The sequence below is a fragment of the Antechinus flavipes genome, chromosome 2 (genome assembly GCF_016432865.1).
Source record: "Antechinus flavipes isolate AdamAnt ecotype Samford, QLD, Australia chromosome 2, AdamAnt_v2, whole genome shotgun sequence".
NCBI lineage: Eukaryota > Metazoa > Chordata > Mammalia > Dasyuromorphia > Dasyuridae > Antechinus > Antechinus flavipes.
The window spans coordinates 156,739,574-156,759,260 of NC_067399.1; the positions used below are offsets into that span (position 1 = coordinate 156,739,574).

The following is a 19,687-nucleotide window of genomic DNA, read 5'->3' on the forward strand; positions in this document are numbered from 1 at the left end:
TAAACTATCCAATACTGTTCTTAAACAGGAAACCTACTGTGAACTTTATAGTCAAATATTTCTACTCTTTCTGTGAAGCTTCAATGGAAATATCCTAAGTTCTTACAGAATTAAGACACAGAATAACCCATATTTTCCCTATCTCTCAATAGCAAAAGTATACATCTAACAAGAATCTTGGAAATATTATAACTGGTTTAGATTAAAAGTATTATTAATATTAATAACAGAATACCACAAATTTCTGAAACTAAAAATTGAACATTTACTATAAGTAAAATGTACCATAGCTAAATTATTTGACTCATTCTTTGATGAGAAATGCTCTGAAGTAATAACATAATGCTTACAGTCTGAAAGAAATAATTTCAGGGTAGTAAAAAGAAGCAAGCTCAATTAATCGATCCTTAAAATACTTTATAGCATTTTACAGAATATTTTCCACTTTTTAAAATTTCTACTTTTGTACAAGAACTTTTGCCACAAAAGATGTCTTACTTTAAAAAAAATCCATTTTCCCCAGAAGTTCAAAATTTAGTAAAATTATTATCCAAAATTTACAGATGGGGAAAGGATATAGTACAAAAGTCTGGTGGATATTTCCCTAATATTTCTCTAATTTTTCTTATTAGAATGGAAAGGGACATTTTTATCAGAAGGGAACTACAAAACTGAAAGATTTATTCAACAAAATTAGAATGTTACTTCTCTATAGTTTTCAATGTTTAATTTATAAATATACCTTGAGAAACAGTATCAAATGAATGCATTTTTGTTAGGAAAGACCCTTTAACAATAGTTACCTTGTTTCCTTGTACCAATGCTGTCAAGCCATTGAACATGTTTTGCTTGCTTTATTTCACTATTGTCATTCAGAATAGATGGCAAGCTGCAAGATGATTCATTACTGTGAATAGACGACCTATCTTCACACTCTTCTGTAAGGGCTTTTTTCAATAATGCTGTAGCCTACAGTATTAAAACACACACACATTTACACAAAGAAATAAAAATAAATTGCTGCCACATTCCCCTTGGTCTTTGTGATATATCAGTTAAAAAATAATTTTGGGTTTGACATTGAACAAAAATGATCTTCAAATTAAGTTAAAATTCTTATTATTTTACATCATACTTCAATTTTGACAAGAAAATTCATTAACAAGGAAAATCTTATTTTCATTTTGAGAATATATTTTCTATAATATATAGTATTGTGCCATTTAAGTTGGAGAGAGGTTATTAAGGTATTTATTATTTTCTAATCTGGATTGGTTTGTTCTCCCTTGTGTGTGAACACAATACCCTACCAAATCAAAAATATTTATATATAAATATATACAAATATATTGAGACTGAAACTGAGATTCACATAGGCAGAGGCAGAAAAGGGAGAGAGAAACACAGAGACAAAGAGAGACAGAATAAAAGAAAGTTCATACCATCTTGATTTTCTGTTAAACACTTTTTTGGGATCAAAATGGCAAAAAAGAAAATATCTTCTTAATTAAAATCACTCAAATTAGTGCTGATTTGGGCTGAGAAAGGCACTTGGGAGAAAGGTGACCACGACTCTCCTTTCCTATTCTTCAAAGACTGTGCTCCCCAAACTTTACAAAAGTTACCTTCAATTTGTAGAAAGCCTTCTCTAAGGAGGAGATGCACTAATCAAAAGATTATTTACACTGAGCACCTATATTAGCTTTATGTAAGATGTAGAAAATGTATATACTTTCCCCTAAACTAATTTGGACTATTTAAGAGTATTTCTAAATTATCTTTCAAAGAGCTCTAAATGTAATTACATATATAATCTGATCTGGTTCTTAGAAGGTGGTAGAGAACAAGTTTGATTAATCCCATTTTACAGATGGAAAATTAAACTCTGAAGCCACATAGTCAATGGTGATGCTTGGTTAGCACCCACAGATTTTTAGTCAAGTCTTCATAACAACTAAAAATAAAAGTTTTACTCATAAGGTTTTTGAACCAATTGGATATTATTTAATACATGATAACACTTTCAAAGTAATCATTCCTCCCCTTCAATATTTCAATGTCATTGGCATTTATATAGTGCTTTACAGTTTGCCAATGTCATTGGCATTTATACAGTGCTTTCCTTTCATATACATTTTCACATTTGATATAACAAACCTGTAGGTATCCCCAGTGTTCTAATTCTAGCCAAACTGGCCTACTGGCTGTTCTATCTTATCCTGGTGCCTTCAGATAGCATCTTCTAGACTTAGAGCACTCTCTTCTTTTCTGCCTCTTGAAAGTTATTGTCCTTTTTAAGCTTGCCACAAGTGCAATCTCCTAAAGAGCCCACTTCTGAGCCTGTTAGTATTCCCCTCTTGAAATTACTTTGTATTTATTTTGTAGCTATGGGATATTCCAAAAGTTTTAGTGCAATTTTTAAGTTTCTGAAGTTATTCCCACACCATTGTTAAATAGCAATTACTTTCAACCAGGAAAATCAATAAAAGAGGCAGTTGATGGGGGCCTTAAATGAGGGGAAAGATTTAATTGGATTATTAAATTTTAGAAATGGAATGATAGAGCTGGAAGGGATCTACAAAGTCTTCTAATTTCCCATAGAAAAAAGGAAGCTGAGGCCAGAAAGTTAAATAATGGGCCAACACTCATACAGGATCTAAGAATTACAGGTCCTTTTACAGAAGATAGAGCAGCTTAGAGTCAGGAAGAACTGAGTTCAAAAGTAGTCTTAGGTACTTACTAGTTAAGTGACCATGTTTGAGCAAGTCACTTAAACTTAACTTTGGCTACCTCAGTTGTTTCATCTATAAAGTGAGGATAATAATATCCCCTACCTCCATGGGTTATTATGAGGATTGAATGGAGTAAAAATTGCAAAGCACTGCATATAGCAAACCTATATAAATGACAGCTGATATTGCTATTAAGCAGCAGAGAACTGTTCCTTTGGTCTACATTTTTAGTTCTTCCTACAGTACTACATGGTCTCCTTAGAAGAAGATGAAGGATTAACACATCTACATAAGCTCAACCTGACTATTTTATAAATTTGATGACTCTGAAAAAACATGTAATGATTAAGTAAAAACATAGTAACATTATTAATATTGCTTAGAGAAGCTTAATTAAGGTAAAGTTCTTAGCAGAACAATGAGAGAAGGTGATCCCACATTCTACCTTAGGCAGTAAATACTAGTTCTGGCTAAGCTAAAAAAAAAAATCACCAATGTCTTTTACAGTTATATTTTAAAGGCAATGCTGTAGTCAAATGTTTACATATTTACTTTTTTATTATAGCTTTTTATTTACAAGATATATTCATGGGTAATTTTTCAGCATTGACCCTTGCAAAACCTTTTGTTTCAATTTTTCCTCTCCTACCCCCAACCCCTCCCACAGACAGCAGGTAGATCAACACATGTTAAATATGTTAAAGTATATGTTAAATACAATTACATATTTACTTTTAATTGTATTATGGTTACTACTCATAGGCAAAGGTCTATTCTGGATAATCTAACTTTTCTGTTAATGCTTCTTAGCTTTAACAATTAAGAAGTAACACTTTTAGATCTAAAAAAAAAATTTTCATCTGACATGAAATTGCTTAGAAAATGGTATTTTTTCTGAAAAATAGGTAGGGTTTATGTTCCGCATGCTCTTTTTTTTTTTTCCTTTTTTTGTTTTTTTTGCAAAGCAATTGTTAAGAAGTATTAAGTTCTGGAAGCTGGATTTGAACTCAGGTCCTGACTTCAGGGTTGGTGCTCTATTTACTATGACTCTTGCTGCTCCCCTTTTTCTTTCTTTCTTTCATGTAAGCTTTTTGAAACCTAAATTGTGTATTAAATTAAATTTCTGGATTAAAGGGATTGATTATTAAAAGGGAGGAGACCTCAAGGGCCATTTATTAAAACTTTTATCTGAAGAGGAATCAATTCAACAATATCCTCAAAATTCAACAACATCCCCAACAAGCTACTCAGTTTTCATCTGAAGGACTCTAGAGTATGGGAGATTGTACCTCCTAAAACAATCCATTCTAATGTTAGATAGGGTTAATTATTAGGAAGTTTATTCCTTACACTGAGTTTAAATCTACCTATCTGCAGTTTCCCCCTATTGCTCCTAACTTTTACTCTAAGGATTTGAGAATTTATCTAGTCTTTGTACAAATGAGGAAATCCAGGCAGAGAGAGCATTTGACTTACCTAAGGTCATATTCATAATAAAGACAGAACTGGTATTCAAAACCTAAATCATCTGAAAGAAAATGTGGGCTTTTTAAAACAAAGGGACTGTCTGTTAAAAACATAATCAAAATTTTTCATTTTATATTCTATTATTCTTTATTCCATGTTTAGTTAAGAGATCTTATCCTAGCTATAGAACTGAATGATAATTTCTTCTTTGCTCTTCTGTTTCCTCTGTGACCTTTTATGTCTAAACCATGCAAATAATATTTTGATATGTGGTTTGAATTAATATAAAATAAACAAAGACTACTTTCTAGTGGTCCCAGTTGATTCTGCTAAACAGTAACCTCAGTAGCTGTGGCCTAAAGTCATGATCAAAAAGATTCTGCTAACAGAAATGAGACCATTCTCTTAGAGAGATAAGGGATTAGTACACTGGGAAAGGAATATGGTTTGATAAGATGATAGAGCATTCTATTAATAGTGACTACTATTTCAGTTTATCAAGATATTTTTAATATCAACAGCATATATAGTAAGTATGAATTCTTTAGTTCATACTTATCAAGGATTCTGATGAACTCATTAAATACATGATCAAGTTTAGAATCATGTATGTATGAAATGAGTTTGATATTTCACAAAATCTTAGCATTCTATAGCTGAAGTAGCAATGTCAAATCAATAGGTATTTAATAGAACTCAGTGCTGGGGATATAAAGAAAGGCAAAAGATAGTGCCTGCTCTCCAACAGCTCATAGTCTAATGGGGAAGACAACATTCAAACAGCTATGTATAATAAGATATATATACACAGTAGTCCTCATTTCTCATCAGACTTTGGGACTTTTCTGGCTTCTTTATAAGTTACTGGGCTCTCCAAACTTCTCTTGGAGTTGGAGATGTGAGACTGGAGATAAAAAGAGAGATTAAGGACAGATAAGCAGATCTGAGAATCATCATCCCAAAGATGGGAGCTGGGGGGCTGTGGAAAGAATATTGGGGAACACTCATGGTTAGTGTTCTGAAGATCCAACAAAAGACCCAGAAAAGGAATGGTCAGATAGGTAGAAAAACTAGAATGCATCAGTGTTATTAAAACCTAGAAAAAAAAGAGAGTATTGAGAATATGAGGTTAAGTGGTAGTGTCCAAGGCTACAGAGAAGTCAAGAAGAAAAGAGATTGAGAAAATTTATTTGATATGGCAATTAACAGATCATTGGTAACTTTGGAAAGAGTACCTTTGGTTGAAAGATACCGCACTACTAGAAGGCAAGTGATAGAAAAGAAAGTAGAACCTATTTGAGACAATTTTCCTCAAGAATCTAGTTATAAAAGTGAGGAGAAATATGGATCAATAACTAACATTGGATAGATGAATCAGAAATATGGCTTTTTTTGGTTTATTTGATCTCTTAAAAGATTTTTTAAAAATCACATGTAAAGATAGTTTTCAACATCACATTTCTAAGATTTTAAGTTCCCAATTTTTTTTCTCTCTCCCCAAAGCAGCAAATAACCCAATAGAGATTATACATGTACAGCAAATAATCCAATAGAGATTATACATGTACAATCATTTTAAACATATTTCAATATTAATCATGTTGTAGAAAAAAATCAGAACAAATGGGAAAAACCATGAGAAAGAAAAAGCATCTCCCTCCCCCAATAAAGTGAAAATAGTATGCTTTGATATGCATTCAGTATCCATAGTTTTTCCTCTGAATGTTAATGACCTTTTTCATCCTAAGGCTACTGGAATTGTCTTGTGTAGAGGGCCACAGATAGTGGGGGAACGCTGGGTGATGTATAAGACCCTTCAGCTCAGAGGAACCTGCTAACAGTGTCTGGTTCAGTTCCCCATCTCTCCTAATAAATCAGGGGGTGGTGACAACCAGTGTTGTGATTGAAGCAGAATGCTATCAGATGGCAAAGAGTGATACCAGGTAGCAAACTACGTATATAATAGCAAGTTGTTTATGCAGTTCCACATGCACAATAGATACTTAGCACATGTGCAGCTATATATAAGGGTATTAGAATATATAAGGGTGTGAGAACATGGAATAAACAATCTCCGTAATTTTAACCATCTTCAGGAGTCTCACCTAATCACTCTTTCACTAAAACTATGTTTTGTCACCCTGGTGTGAGGGCTCTATAAAGCACAATATGTTTATTACCCCAATTTGGGGGCTCTAGAAAGCAGGACACAACAGTTTTGGATCACTTTAGTGCTGAGAAGAGCTAAGTCTGTCATGGTTGATCACCACACAATCTTGCTGTTACTGTGTACAATGTTCTCTTGGTTCTGCTCACTTCACTCAGCATCAGCTCATGTTAGATTTTCCAGTCCTTTCAGAAATCAATCTGCTCATCATTTTTTATAGAATAATAATGTGAATGGAATATATAACACAAATTATTCAGATATTCTCCAATTGGTGGATATCCACTCAATTTCTAATTCCCTAACACCACACAAACATTTTTCAACATGAGGATACTTTTCCCTCTTTTATGATTTCTTTGGGATACAGACCCAGTAGTAGCACTACTAGATCAAAGGCTATGCACAATTTTATAGCCCAGACGGACTTTTTTTTTTTAAGGATGGAGGAAACATGAGCATGTTTGTAGGCTAATAGGGAGAGAAATGAAAATTAGTGAAAGTAGAGATGATAGAAAGGTAATATGCTGGAAAAAGATAGGATAGATTGGAACTACTTGTACACATACGTAGTTTTGCCATGACAAACTGTGAGACAAAATAAAGAAAGAGATAGCAACATATTTAGGAGATGTAAGGTGAAGAAAGAAGAGAGAACTCTTAGGAAATGGCCTCTAATTTTGTTTTTTATTGAAATATGGCAAGTTTTTCAACTGAGAAAGTGGAAGGTATGGGGAGTTATAAAAGATTTGAAGAGGGATGAAAAGGTTGGAAAAAGCATTTTGCCAAGTGGAACAATAAATCACATAGATTCAGGCCAGTGCCAACAGTTTTGTGATGGAGAGATCCATGTGCACCCAGAGGGAGGACTGTGAGGACTGAGAATGAATCACAATATAGTATTTTCACCTTTAGATCTAGTTTCTACAGAAATTTGTTGAATTCCATATTTTTTCCTATTGAATTTTTAGATTTGTAAAAAAAAAATTGAATTTTCCTATTATGATATTATTACTGTCTATATTTTCTTATAATTCAGTTAATTTTTTGCTTATGACTATAAATTGCAAGGTACTTGGTGTTCATAAATTTAATATTGATATTGGTTTGTAGTCCATATCTCCTTTTAGCATAAATGTACTTTTCTTGTTTATGCTGTGAGTTTTTGTTCTTGCTAATAGGGTAATATGTTTTGAAGAATATATCTGATGCATGGAAAGTTTTGTTCTAGCCACTCATTTTCATTCTGTGGGGAAAAAAATCCTGTTTTTTACTCTGTACATATATTTCTTGTAAGCAGTAGATTATGGGGTTTTGTTTTCTTATTCAATCTTTGTTTTTCCTTTGATGATGTTGTTTAATCCACGTGTGTGTGTGTGTGTGTGTGTGTGTGTGTGTGTGTGTGTATAAATAAAATGTATATATAATCTGTAAAGTTCGGACTAGCTCTCTAAAGGATCTCGGTCTTTGAACCAAGTGCTTGGTCTTTGAAGAGGTGGGACTCATGTGGATGGTCAAACATGGAGTCCATTTATTTCAAATTCTCTCAGCCTTATATACGCTAATACCCTTACATAACTATAGCACTCTGCATATCGTCATCAGGTCTTATACTTTTACTACAGGGTCTTATAAGAACCCTTACCAGAGGTCTTATAAGAGGTATATCTCGCCCAGGATTCCACACTATCTGTGGCCCTCCACACATACATACACACACACAATTATATTAGGGACTTTTTTGTTCCTCTTTAAAAACAACATTTTTGTCCCTCCAGTTATTTTTGATTACTCTACTTTAAGGAAACTACCCAAATGCTTTCTTCCTCTCAACCTCAAGTCTCTCACATCCTCCTGTTTGACAATCCTTTCTCTGAGTGAGGCTAATAACTTTGTGGCTCTGATCATGAGATCCATTTTTACCCTGTGTCTTCCTCATGACCTTTTTCTTTCCTATTTGTATGAGTCCATCCTTCCTACTCTTTTGGATAGTCAGTTGTTTCCAAGAACTAATTCCACGTTTCCTGAGGTACAACTCTCTCTCAGAGGTAGTGGGTCTCTCTGAATTACAAATGCCTGCATATTTTACTCATTTTAGCGTTTAAATATGAGCTATCTAAAAGTCCCTATCAACTTAGAACATCTTCATCTTCCCTTGGGAATCTTCTTCAAGGGGACCCCCTCCTATTACTGAATTGAGACTTCCTTTGCTATTTCACCCATTTTCCCACAGTTTTTCTTCCTGAAAAGTTCTTTTCCTCTTTATTGTTTATTAATGTTTTAATATGATTTAAGCAAATAGGGAAAACATTTTTACAGTCAAAGGTTCTGATAAAGGTCTCATTTCCAAAATATATAAAGAATTGACTCTAATTTATAAGAAATCAAGCCATTCTCCAGTTGATAAATGGTCAAAGGATATAAATAGAAAATTCTCAGACGAAGAAATTGAAACAATTTCTAGTCATATGAAAAGATGATCCAAGTCATTATTAATCAGAGAAATGCAAATTAAGACAAATCTGAGATACCACTACCACCTGTCAGACTGGCTAGAATGACAGGGAAAGATAATGCGGAATGATGGAAGGGATGTGGGAAAACAGGGATACTGATACATTGTTGGTGGAATTGTGAATCTATCCAACCATTATGGAGAGCAATTTGGAACTACGCTAAAAAAGTTATCAAACTGTGCATACCCTTTGATCCAGCAGTGTTTCTACTGGACTTATATCCCAAAGAAATCTTAAAGAAGGGAAAGGGACCTGTATATGTACGAATATTTGTGGCAGGTCTCTTTGTAGTGATAAGAAACTGGAAACTGAGTGTATGCCCATCAATTGGAGAATGGCTGAATAAATTGTGGTATATGAATATTATGGAATGTTATTGTTCAGTAAGAAATGATCAGCAGGATGATTTCAAAAAGGCCTAGAGAGACTTACATGAACTGATGCTGAGTGAAATGAGCAGGACCAGGAGATCATTATATACTTCAACAACAAAACTATATAATGATCAACTCTGATGGACATGGCCATCTCCAGCAATGAGATGAACCAAATCAGTTCCAATAGAGCAGTAATGAATTGAACCCAGCTACACCCAGTGAAAGAACTCTGGGAGATGACTAAGAACTATTACGTAGAATTCCCAATCCCTATATTTTTCTCCGCCTGCATTTTTGATTTCCTTCACAGGATAATAGTACACTATTCAAAGTCCGATTCTTTTTGTACAGCAAAATAACTGTTAGGACATGTATACTTATATTGTATTTAATTTATACTTTAACATATTTAACATGTATGGGTCAACCTGCCATGGGGGGAAGAAGAGAGGGGGGGAAGAAGGGGAAAAATTCAAACAAATGGTTTGGCAATTGTCAATGCTGTAAAATTACCCATGCATATAAATATGTAAATAAAAAGCTATAATAAAAAATCTTTAAAAAAAAAGCATATAACACATTGTCCTCTATATTTTTCCTATTTTCTCCCTTTTTATGCATCCTCCCACCCTGCAACTTTGGTCTCACACCAAAACCAACCAACAAACAAAAATCCCAAACACATTGCTTCACTGGCATTATGTATTTCTGGAGACCTATAATCCTTCAGCTGTCTCTACAATAGGTTTTCTTTTAATATTCCATTTCTGGATCCTGAGTCTATCATCCAAAGTATTAGCTATCTCTCCTAATTTTCTGACATTTGCAAATTTGAAAAACATGCCATCTATGCCTTCTTCAAATTATTAACAAAAATGCTAGATAGAAAAGGACCAAGCATAGATTCTTAAGGAACTATATTAGAGATTACCTACCAAGTAGATCATATGCTCAGACCTTAAACTGTGATCTCATTGAGGTGGAAATTTCCTCCAAATATGCAGACAGCAACACATATATTCCTTCCCATTCTATGCAGTTTTGGTCTATTCTTCTTACCAAAAAGGTCACAATATGCCCAGAGCCTTCCTTTATTTTTCTTGATGGAAGAGAATTATCAGTGGAACGTATGAGTCCACTATTTACCCTTTCTTCCCCTATATAATCAGTATTTTTCTTTTTGCATAATATATCTCCTTAATAACAACCTTTACTTTAGTTCTTATACACAGCACTAAATTTTTGTTGTTGTTCCTGTTGTGATGATAACGAAGATGACATTGGGTCTTGCTCAGGTTGGAAGTATAGCATCCATTCAATTTGCTTCCACTACCAACCAGGACAGGAACTTTGATATACTCTATTTCTGACCTGCATTAGTTCCCCTTTCCTTAAGCAGCTTGGTGGAGCCTCATTCCCAAGGACTTCTCATTATGCACTGGACTTAGTGTGGAAACAGTGCAGAACTTGTTAATTGAAGTGATCCACCAATCTCAGCCTCCCTAGTATCAGGAATAATAGACATTTGTTATCATACCCAGCCATAATTCTGCTACGTACTTTGAGTTTACTCATCTATATTGTGTGTCCAAACAATTTTCTAAATGATATTCAGCTTTAATTCTTTATAGACTGTAATTTCTATGACTCTACAAAAACATTATAGGATAAGTTTGAGGTCACTACAGTTTTCTTTTTGAAAAACTGGAAATGCCTATCTTCACATATGTATCACTTTAGTATTCCACAAAGTTTTTCGAGATTACTGACAACAGTTCAGCAATCAAATTATCACAATTTTTTTCAATTCCCTAGTAAGCTGTGACTTGAACTCATTAAGAACTGCTAATTCTCCCTTACTATTTGCCTTTTTTGAGCTGGGGATCACCTTCCTATTAGCCATTATTGTTCCATGTTTTCCATTTCAAAGATCATTCTCCTTGGCAGAAAACTGAGAAGCCAAATAGATTTAAGTAATCATTTAAGTATCATGTCTTCTGTTGACATGATCCTAACCATGTCAATATGGAATGTTATGCTTTCCCCCACTTTAGCGACATCTACTCCAAACAAAACATATAAAAAGTAAATTTGCAGTTCTATCAAGAAAAATATAGCCAATATGTACTTTCTTTCTTCCTTTTTTCTTTCTTTCTTTCTTTCTAGGCAATTGGGGTGAAGTTAAGTGTCTGAAACCAGATTTGAATTCAGGTTGTCCTGACTAGTACTCTATTCATTATGCCACCTAACTGCCCCATCAGTATAATCTCTCTCTATATATAAAAGCTTTTTGCTTTGAGGAGATTTCACATCAAGGAAAACAAATACTAATTCTAAAGACTTTGATAGACTAAAAGAAAATATAAAAAACTTTTTCAATGCATTGAACCAAATAGTTTCAATCATGTATTTAATGTCCTTAATACTTAAGTATGTGAAGAGGTCCTGAGAAGAAATGCTATTTTGCTTTATATACTATTTAGTACAACCTTGGAAATAAGGCATTACACATCAAAGAAACTTAATATCAGGAATAAACTAAAACAAAATCTCAATGAATAAGCAAAGATTACTATCAAATGAAAGCTAATGTAATGTATGAACCTTTGTATTCACTCACTTCATAAAATAAAATCAAGTGTGCCTTTAGAATTCTTAAATCTGATACTATGAGTTCTAATAATGTGTTAAACAAGTAAGTTAAATAAAGTCAATGTTGAAATGAAAGATAAAAGTTAAATTAGAATTCATATTGCATGCAAGAGAAAATTTCTGATTACTACAGTCAAATGAAATATACAGAAAATCAAACTACTTACTAGTATTAGTTAATAAGTATTGAATTACTCTTTCACAGAATAAAAAAACCTAAGTTATTGCCTTCTATTGATTATATCCAACTTATCTTGTATATATCTTGTTTGTACAGAGACCTTGGATTATCTTTTGCTTTTTTTATCTTCAGTATTTAATGCAGTGCCTGGAATATAGCAGGTGTTTAGTCAATGTTTAATGACATTGATTATTGATCATTATTGACTGATTATTGATAATTAAAAAAACATTGCTATTAAGAACTCCTTAAATAATTACAAGTAAAATAAAACTTAAGGATTATAAATAAAACAAGTTAATAAACGTTATTTTATGTTGTAAAAAAATTACCCAGGCATGGGTTCTGTCAATAAAAAGTTATAAAAATAAAAAAAAAAGAAAGTGAATACAGGAAATATATAATGCTTTAAATAAATAAATGTTATTTTACAGAAGTTTTAAATTTTCTTTTTTGGAATTTAAAGAAGCATAAAGCATAGTACCTTATAGTTTATAGAGCCTTAAAAAAAATGAACTTCTCCATCTAATACATTAGAATACTAGGATATAGCATTTTTCTATTTACATGAGTCATGATTTAAGCCAATAATTCACAGGAAACAGAAATATATACTGGATAAACATAATTATCACTTTTTTTTTTCTTACCACTGTTTAAAGCAAATGGAAAAGTTTAAAGGAAGAAAAACAGCATGCTGCTATCATTTAGAAATATCATTCTTTTATGTAATAAGCTACTTTATATGTAATAAAAAATCAAAATACATACAATGAACTTAAAAATTAAATTGTCATAAATTGGCTTTAATAGGTATTACAATATTTTAAGGAAAAGATAAAAGAAAAAAATTTATGACAAGCTATTAATCTTTAGAGAATAAGAGGCTACATTGATCTTCAAAGAGATTCTGATTAATTTTTCATTGTTTCTCTACTGAATGTTAGTAATACATGTTTCAAGAAGGGTATAAAATCAAACATACAACTGAAAATACGTTTAAAAAATCTAAAAGATCTCTTCAGGGAACAAATAGTTATCATTCCTCTGTCTATAAACTGAAACTTGATATTTCAAACATATCTTTTTTAAATAAGAGGAAAATATATGCTAACAAAAATGTCATTTAATATTATACAAATGTGGCAAATTTAAAATTTCATATATCATTCAATTCAATATTTATTTATTAAGCACCACTATGTGCCAGAAATTATGCGAGGAAGGAATACAAAGACAAAATTGAAATAATTCTTGACATCAAAATGCTTAGCTATACTACAAGGAAACAATCTGTTCAAAGATAAGTAAATAACAATATATCCATATCTAAATATTTTTAAAATACAAGGTAATTACTAGGCAGGGAATAGATGTAGACCATTGGGAACTGAGAGATTCAGGAAAGATTTTGCTTAGTAAGCAGTACTTGATCTAAGCCTTAAAGGAACAAAGGGTTTTATAAGATAGGGAAGAAAATTTCCAGCAAAGTATAGAATCCTTATTCTCAAGGAACTCAATGTTTATTGAGAAAGACAATATTTAAATAATTAGGAAAAATGAAATATATGAAGGATACAATCTCAGAGGGAAGGGAATAAGATTGAGGAGGACTGCAAAAGGCTTTTTTGGGAGGTGGGAAACTATAACATGTTAGACAATTTAATACATTGTTTATAATTCATACCACTAAAAACATAAAATTGTACCTACATTTAAAAAAATCTTCAATAAAGAAATTATATTCATCAGGTCTTCTTAATAGACTGATATATTTATAAAATATTTGGAAAAGGTTTCTTGAAGAAGGTAATAATAAGCACTTACACAGAGTTTTAGGGTTTGCAAAAAATTTTCCGAATATTATCTCATTTGATCTCCCTATAATTCTTAGAGGTATATTTATCATTTTTCAGAAAAGGAACTGGGAGACAAATAGAGATTAAGTGAGTGACTAGAGTCTCATAGATAGTAAATACCACAGGTTGGATTTGAACTTGGGGATTCCTGATTCCAAGTGCAGCATTCTATTAAGGGTGCTACAACACAGTCAAAAAGGTGTGATTTAGTAGCTATCTGAAGGAAACCAGGGAAAGCAGGCAATGGAGTTGGGGAGTAAGAGAGTTCCAGGTCTGGAGGATTAGCAGTAAAAATACATGGAGTCTGGAGATGGAATACTGAGTATTAGCAACAGTAAGAAGCCACTAGTTTGTAAAATTACATAGTAAGGGAGAAAAGGGGGAAGATGAAAGAAGACTAGGGGGCTTTTTGAATATGGGGGAAACAGGCATATTTGTAGGCAGGAGAAAGCAGCCACTGATAGGGAAGAGATTAGTGAGAGGTATAAGGTTGGATGAAATAGAATCACATATGCATATAGAGAGATTTATCTCAGCAAAGAGATATCTCCTCATGTGAGAAAAGACTACAGGCCATGATAGTCATGGAAAGTATCCAACTGGTGCAAAATGAGGAGGGCATACAGTGAATGACTTCAATTTTTTCGACAAAAGATGAAGCAAGATTTAAATTAAAAGGCTTGGGAGAGGGATTTGAGGAGGGATGAAAAGGTCTGAAAAAAGTCATGGTGGTGAGTGGGATAGTGAATGGGTTGGAAACATAACAGAATTGTCTTGCCACAGGGAGGGTTCAATTGAGATTATTTACTATAAACTTGTAGGGGACTTAAGTCATCATGGTTTCATATTGTTGTCAAAATTTGTCCTTCCTTCTTGAAGAGGATCATGACACCAAGGAGATGATGCCAGGATTTGCAAGTGAATTGGATTTAAGTAAGAAAGGACTACGTAGTCAGCAGGCTCACTTTCTTCTCTGGAGTCATCTGGGTCCAGTGGCCAGATATAGATTAGGACTATTGGAGATGGCCCTCGATGCAGCAGGAGATCTTGGCCTCTTTAAGTTTTTTTTTTTAAAGAGGTCTCAGTTTGACTGAAGCAACAACCCAGTCAGTAATTAAGGCTAGGCAGTGAATGGCCTTTTTTAAAAGAGTAAAGGTAGCAGATTATGGAAATAATATGAAAGGGGGAACACCTTCTACAGTATAAAAGGGGCAAGGGACTTGATGGAAGAGACAGTGGATCTAAACTAATTTAACATGGGGCCTATAGTGAAGTCAGCTATGCAGAGGTGATAATCTGGGGTAGGACTCAGAAGCAAAGATGCAGGGATGATTTGCCATTTCCTTCTCTGGTAGAATAAGGCAAATAGAGACAAAATGACTTGCCTAGGTTCACATAACTAGTAAGAGCCTGAGACTGGATTTGAAATTAGGTCTTCCTAACTCCAGATCCAGCATTCTACCTTCTGAGCTACCTAACTGCCTCTGCCTCCAATTTTTGGTTAATTCTAAAGGTAGAAAAATCCCAAAGTTAGGTCCTGTAAATGTTTAATATTTTTGGTAGTCATCGTGAGTTCTGTTGTATTCTCCAACCAACAGCTACAGAGCAGAAAGAAAGCTCTACACTCTACTGAGAAGATAAGTTTTCAAACTGTGTTCTATATTATCCTCAGAGTTTCAGAAGGGCAATACCTACTGTTAGCTCCCTGTAAACAAATGGTTGTAGCAGACAATCTATCACAAAGATCTGTGTTGCTACTATGTGAAGAGCTGGACTTCTAGGGTATAAAATGTAATACAAAGGCTTCTATAACTTTTGAAAACCGTTGCTGAAGATATCTGACTGTTTTCCTTTACATTGTAGTTCTCAAGGATATTAGATATTGCTCCAAAATGAATAATGGCATAGCATAAAAAAATTACAAAAATTACTAACCGTAGAACTTTGGTCACTGTTATCAGCTAAGAAGACTTCAAACATTTTGGTAACTTCTTCTTTGAGAGAGATATTGTGTTTTTTTAAGGCAGAAACATGTTTTAATAACTGATCTCTTAATGTGCCAGAGTTAAATAGTTCTTCAGAGCTGTAAAATAGAAATATAGAAAAAAATATCAATTTTTCGCATTGATTAATGATCACTTATAGAATAAGGTCTGAAATATTTTTCAAGGTCTCCAAAATTAAGTGCAAACTTTTAAAATAGGAATAATCAAAATATAATCTTAACCTTAGCTTTACTGCCTTCTTAGTTAACTCTGCTTGCAATCAGAATATGCTACTTTGGATTTAGTGTCATGGTCTTTACAGCTGTTTTTCCATAAGCATATAATCTGAAAGATATTAGTTTGTTTGTTTGTTTGTTTGTTTATTTGTTTATTTGTTTCTTTGTTTCTTTGTTTCTTTGTTTCTTTCTTCCTTTCTTCCTTCCTTCCTTCCTTCCTTCCTTCCTTCCTTCCTTCCTTCCTTCCTTCCTTCCTTCCTTCCTTCCTTCCTTTCTTTCCTTTCTTTCCTTTCTTTTTTTGCTGAGGCAATTGGGGTTAAGTGACTTACCTAGGGTCACATAGCTAGGAAGTGTTAAGTGTCTGAGGCCACATTTGAATTCAGATCCTCCTGATTACAGGGCTGATTAGTTTATTTTCTACCAGATTTCTTTTAATAATAACATTTATTTTAAGAAGCTGAACGTAAAAGTATTAACTAGTATTAATAATACTTTATTTGAAAAGCTAAAAATCACAGCAAGATCAAAAGTAAAAGAAACACCACAGAATGATGCTGTAACTTCTTGTTTAATTAGATACCATCCTTAACTATACATATTGGCTGCTACTTTTTCTGACTTTGGTATGCTTTCACATGCTTGAGTAAATACTTTTTTCAATTCATTTTTACTTCTTAACTCAGTGTCAAAACCATTCTGGAAAGGTATTCATAGCTCTAACCCTTCTGATCAGTTTTCTGTCACAAATTCTTACACACAGCATTTCACAACTTTAAGTATATTCCTTTTGAAGCAAGACTCCAAAGTTAAGAGTTAGGGTTTCCTGAAAGGCATTACTCACCTTCCTCTTTGAACTAATCCTAAGAGTGTGTGATCAAACAATTGGAAGATAGGAAAATAGGCACTAACTCACCTTCATGATAACAGCCAAACCTGAGTTTGTCTCAAATATACCCATATCTATCCTTATCTCTCAACACTCCCCTTCCTTGGCCCGTGTAAACTTCCAATCTTCCCCCTTTTGAAACAGTTTCAATCTGCCAGGCACCCCCTAGCAGTTATCTGCATAGATAGGATAGGTAAAATTCAACTTCCTTATTCCTCCACCCCAAAACCTTAAAGCCATGTAAGGTGCTCTTAAAAGGAAGGCTCCTGTGGTGGTTATAGTTTGCAGGTCACATATTATCCTCTGTTCCTCAACTCAGGCTTAACTCTCTTCACACCTCCCCTGATGCTTTATATACCTAGTGATTTGAACTACAAAAGGATAAGCTTAGGCTCAGGGAGGGTTGTCAGAATCTTTTTCTGAGCTCCAACTGCTTGTATGTCACTTCCTTCAGTTTCTGACTCAGTCCCTAAGGAAGAAAAGTATATTTTATATATATTTTTTATTCATATATTATATTTTAAACTTTAATTAGTAATGTTTTAATTTGACATCACAGTTTAAAAATGCCTATTATATTTTATATAAAAAAGAAAATATCCTAAACCTGCTAGACTACCTACAACAGGTGAATTTTTGTCTACATCATGGATTAAAACATTAAAGTTCCTTCCAAAACCACTCCTCTTCCAAATTCTTCAATTATTATTGAAGGGCACTCTACCATTCCAATTACCCAAATTCTCATTATCTTGGTGTCACTTCTGACTACTTACTTTCCCTTACCCCATATACACAAATCAGTTGCCAAGTCTTGTCAATTCTACCTCCACAATTTCTCTCCCATCCTTCTGATGGCTAGGCAGTCTAATGGCTAGAGTGGTGGGCCTGGAATCAAGATCTGAGTTCAACTCTGATCTCAGTTACTATCAGTGTTACTTTAGGTAAAACACTTAATCTCCGTTTGTTTAAGTTGTCTCATCTTTCAATCATTGATAATAATAGCACCTGTTTCTTAGGGTGGTTGTGATCACATGAGATAATACTTGTAAAGCACTTAGGACAGTGCTTCATACATAATAAGCACTATATAAATGTTAGCTATTATTATCTATTTTTATTACTTCCTTCTCTCTATTTGCACAATTCAGGGCTTCATCATTTTTCAACTAAGCTACTATAATCATCTCTTATGTCTCCCTTTGTTGCATCAATTTGAATCCCTATAACTCAAGTCTCTCTCTTCAATCCATCCTCCAAAACAAATCAATTCAGGAGGAAGAGAAGATTTGCCTTGCTCAAGTAAAGGGACACTTGAAATGAGATAACATAAATTTGTGGTTGGCCTACTCAATGTGGTTTTTAAATTTCTTTCAGTTTATTTAACATCAGATGAATGAAAAAAAATGGAGGTGGATGTTGGGAATATTCCAGGACAGAGACTTGCCAAGATGTAATAGGAAAAAGGGAAAAGGGAATTGAGGGTGAAAGATGGTATACAGTTGAGTGGATTTATCAAAGGGTTGAGATAAATAGGGAAGAGAATGTAGTCATTGCAGGGAAAATGTCCTAGAAAAATCTGAGGGATGAAGGCAATAGCAATTATGATGACAATTAAAAAAAAAAAAAACAGATTAAGGGTAAATCATAATAAGGGAAACTTGAAATAATAAAAGATTATGATTAATTATCTAATCTAAAGGAATTTAGAAATTCACAAATATGGAACTGGAAAACTATTGGATGAAGGTAAGATCAAAGATATGCCTATCTGTTTAACTGAGGTCAAATGAAAGAGAAATGGATAGAATAAATTAAGAACCTTTAGAATATTTGAGGGATTACCAATGTATACAGAAAAGTCTCCTTGTATAAGAGAGGGAGATAGGGAGCGGGAAAGATTGTGAGTTAGGCATTCAACTTATTGAGGAAGGAAGGAAAATCCTACAAGATTACAGATAACACCTATCAAGATTTAGATAAAATGATAAATTTGAAAACTATGAACCTTAAAAGAGATTGGTTAAGATGGTTCCAGGAGGAGGGAGGAGAGACTGACAGTGGTACTAGGAAACAAGGAGTATTCCAATATTTCAATCATGATTATTAAGATGGAGAATATTAGAAAAAGAGTAATAAGTAATGGAAAAGGTGATGGGGAACATGTTGTCAAGAGCGCATTATTTCTACTTGAAGAATACAAGATTGGAAGAGCTAAACTTTAATTAATTTAAGATGAGAGGAAGATTTATTAATTATTGAGCAGGCATTCCCAGGGGTAACTAAATCACTAGCATAGGATGAGTAAAGGAGATAGGGCTATGGGAATCATTTAAAAAGAATTAAATCGAATCTTTGAACAGAGATATTAGGTTATTAAGCAACAAAGATGTAAGTTTAAAAATTCAAGTATTTTATTTTGTTGGGGGGGGGGATTGGTATCAGGAAAACATCTTATTTTCTAATGTTACAAAAAAGAACTGAAACAAATTTTCTTTTTTAAGACTGATTATTTCAATTAATACCCAAAATGTACAATTCTGTAGAAATTTATCAAATTAATTAGTTGGTATTTTGATTTCTAAATCAGTTTTTTTGTGAGTTCAGGTAAAGAAAAGCAATTGATTAT

General features: G+C 33.3%; 1 protein-coding gene across 2 annotated transcripts in view; it reads right to left on the reverse strand.

Moving 5' to 3' along the window:
• Window positions 1-19,687, reverse strand: part of KIZ (kizuna centrosomal protein) — a 207,257-nt gene that overhangs the window by 33,975 nt on the left and 153,595 nt on the right. For both annotated transcript variants that reach the window (XM_051975851.1, XM_051975850.1), the window contains exons 9-10: window positions 15,887-16,034; window positions 804-969 (exon numbers count right to left, since the gene is read on the reverse strand). In XM_051975851.1, the coding sequence (XP_051831811.1) occupies window positions 804-969; window positions 15,887-16,034 (314 nt within the window). The remainder of the gene's footprint in view (window positions 1-803; window positions 970-15,886; window positions 16,035-19,687) is intronic.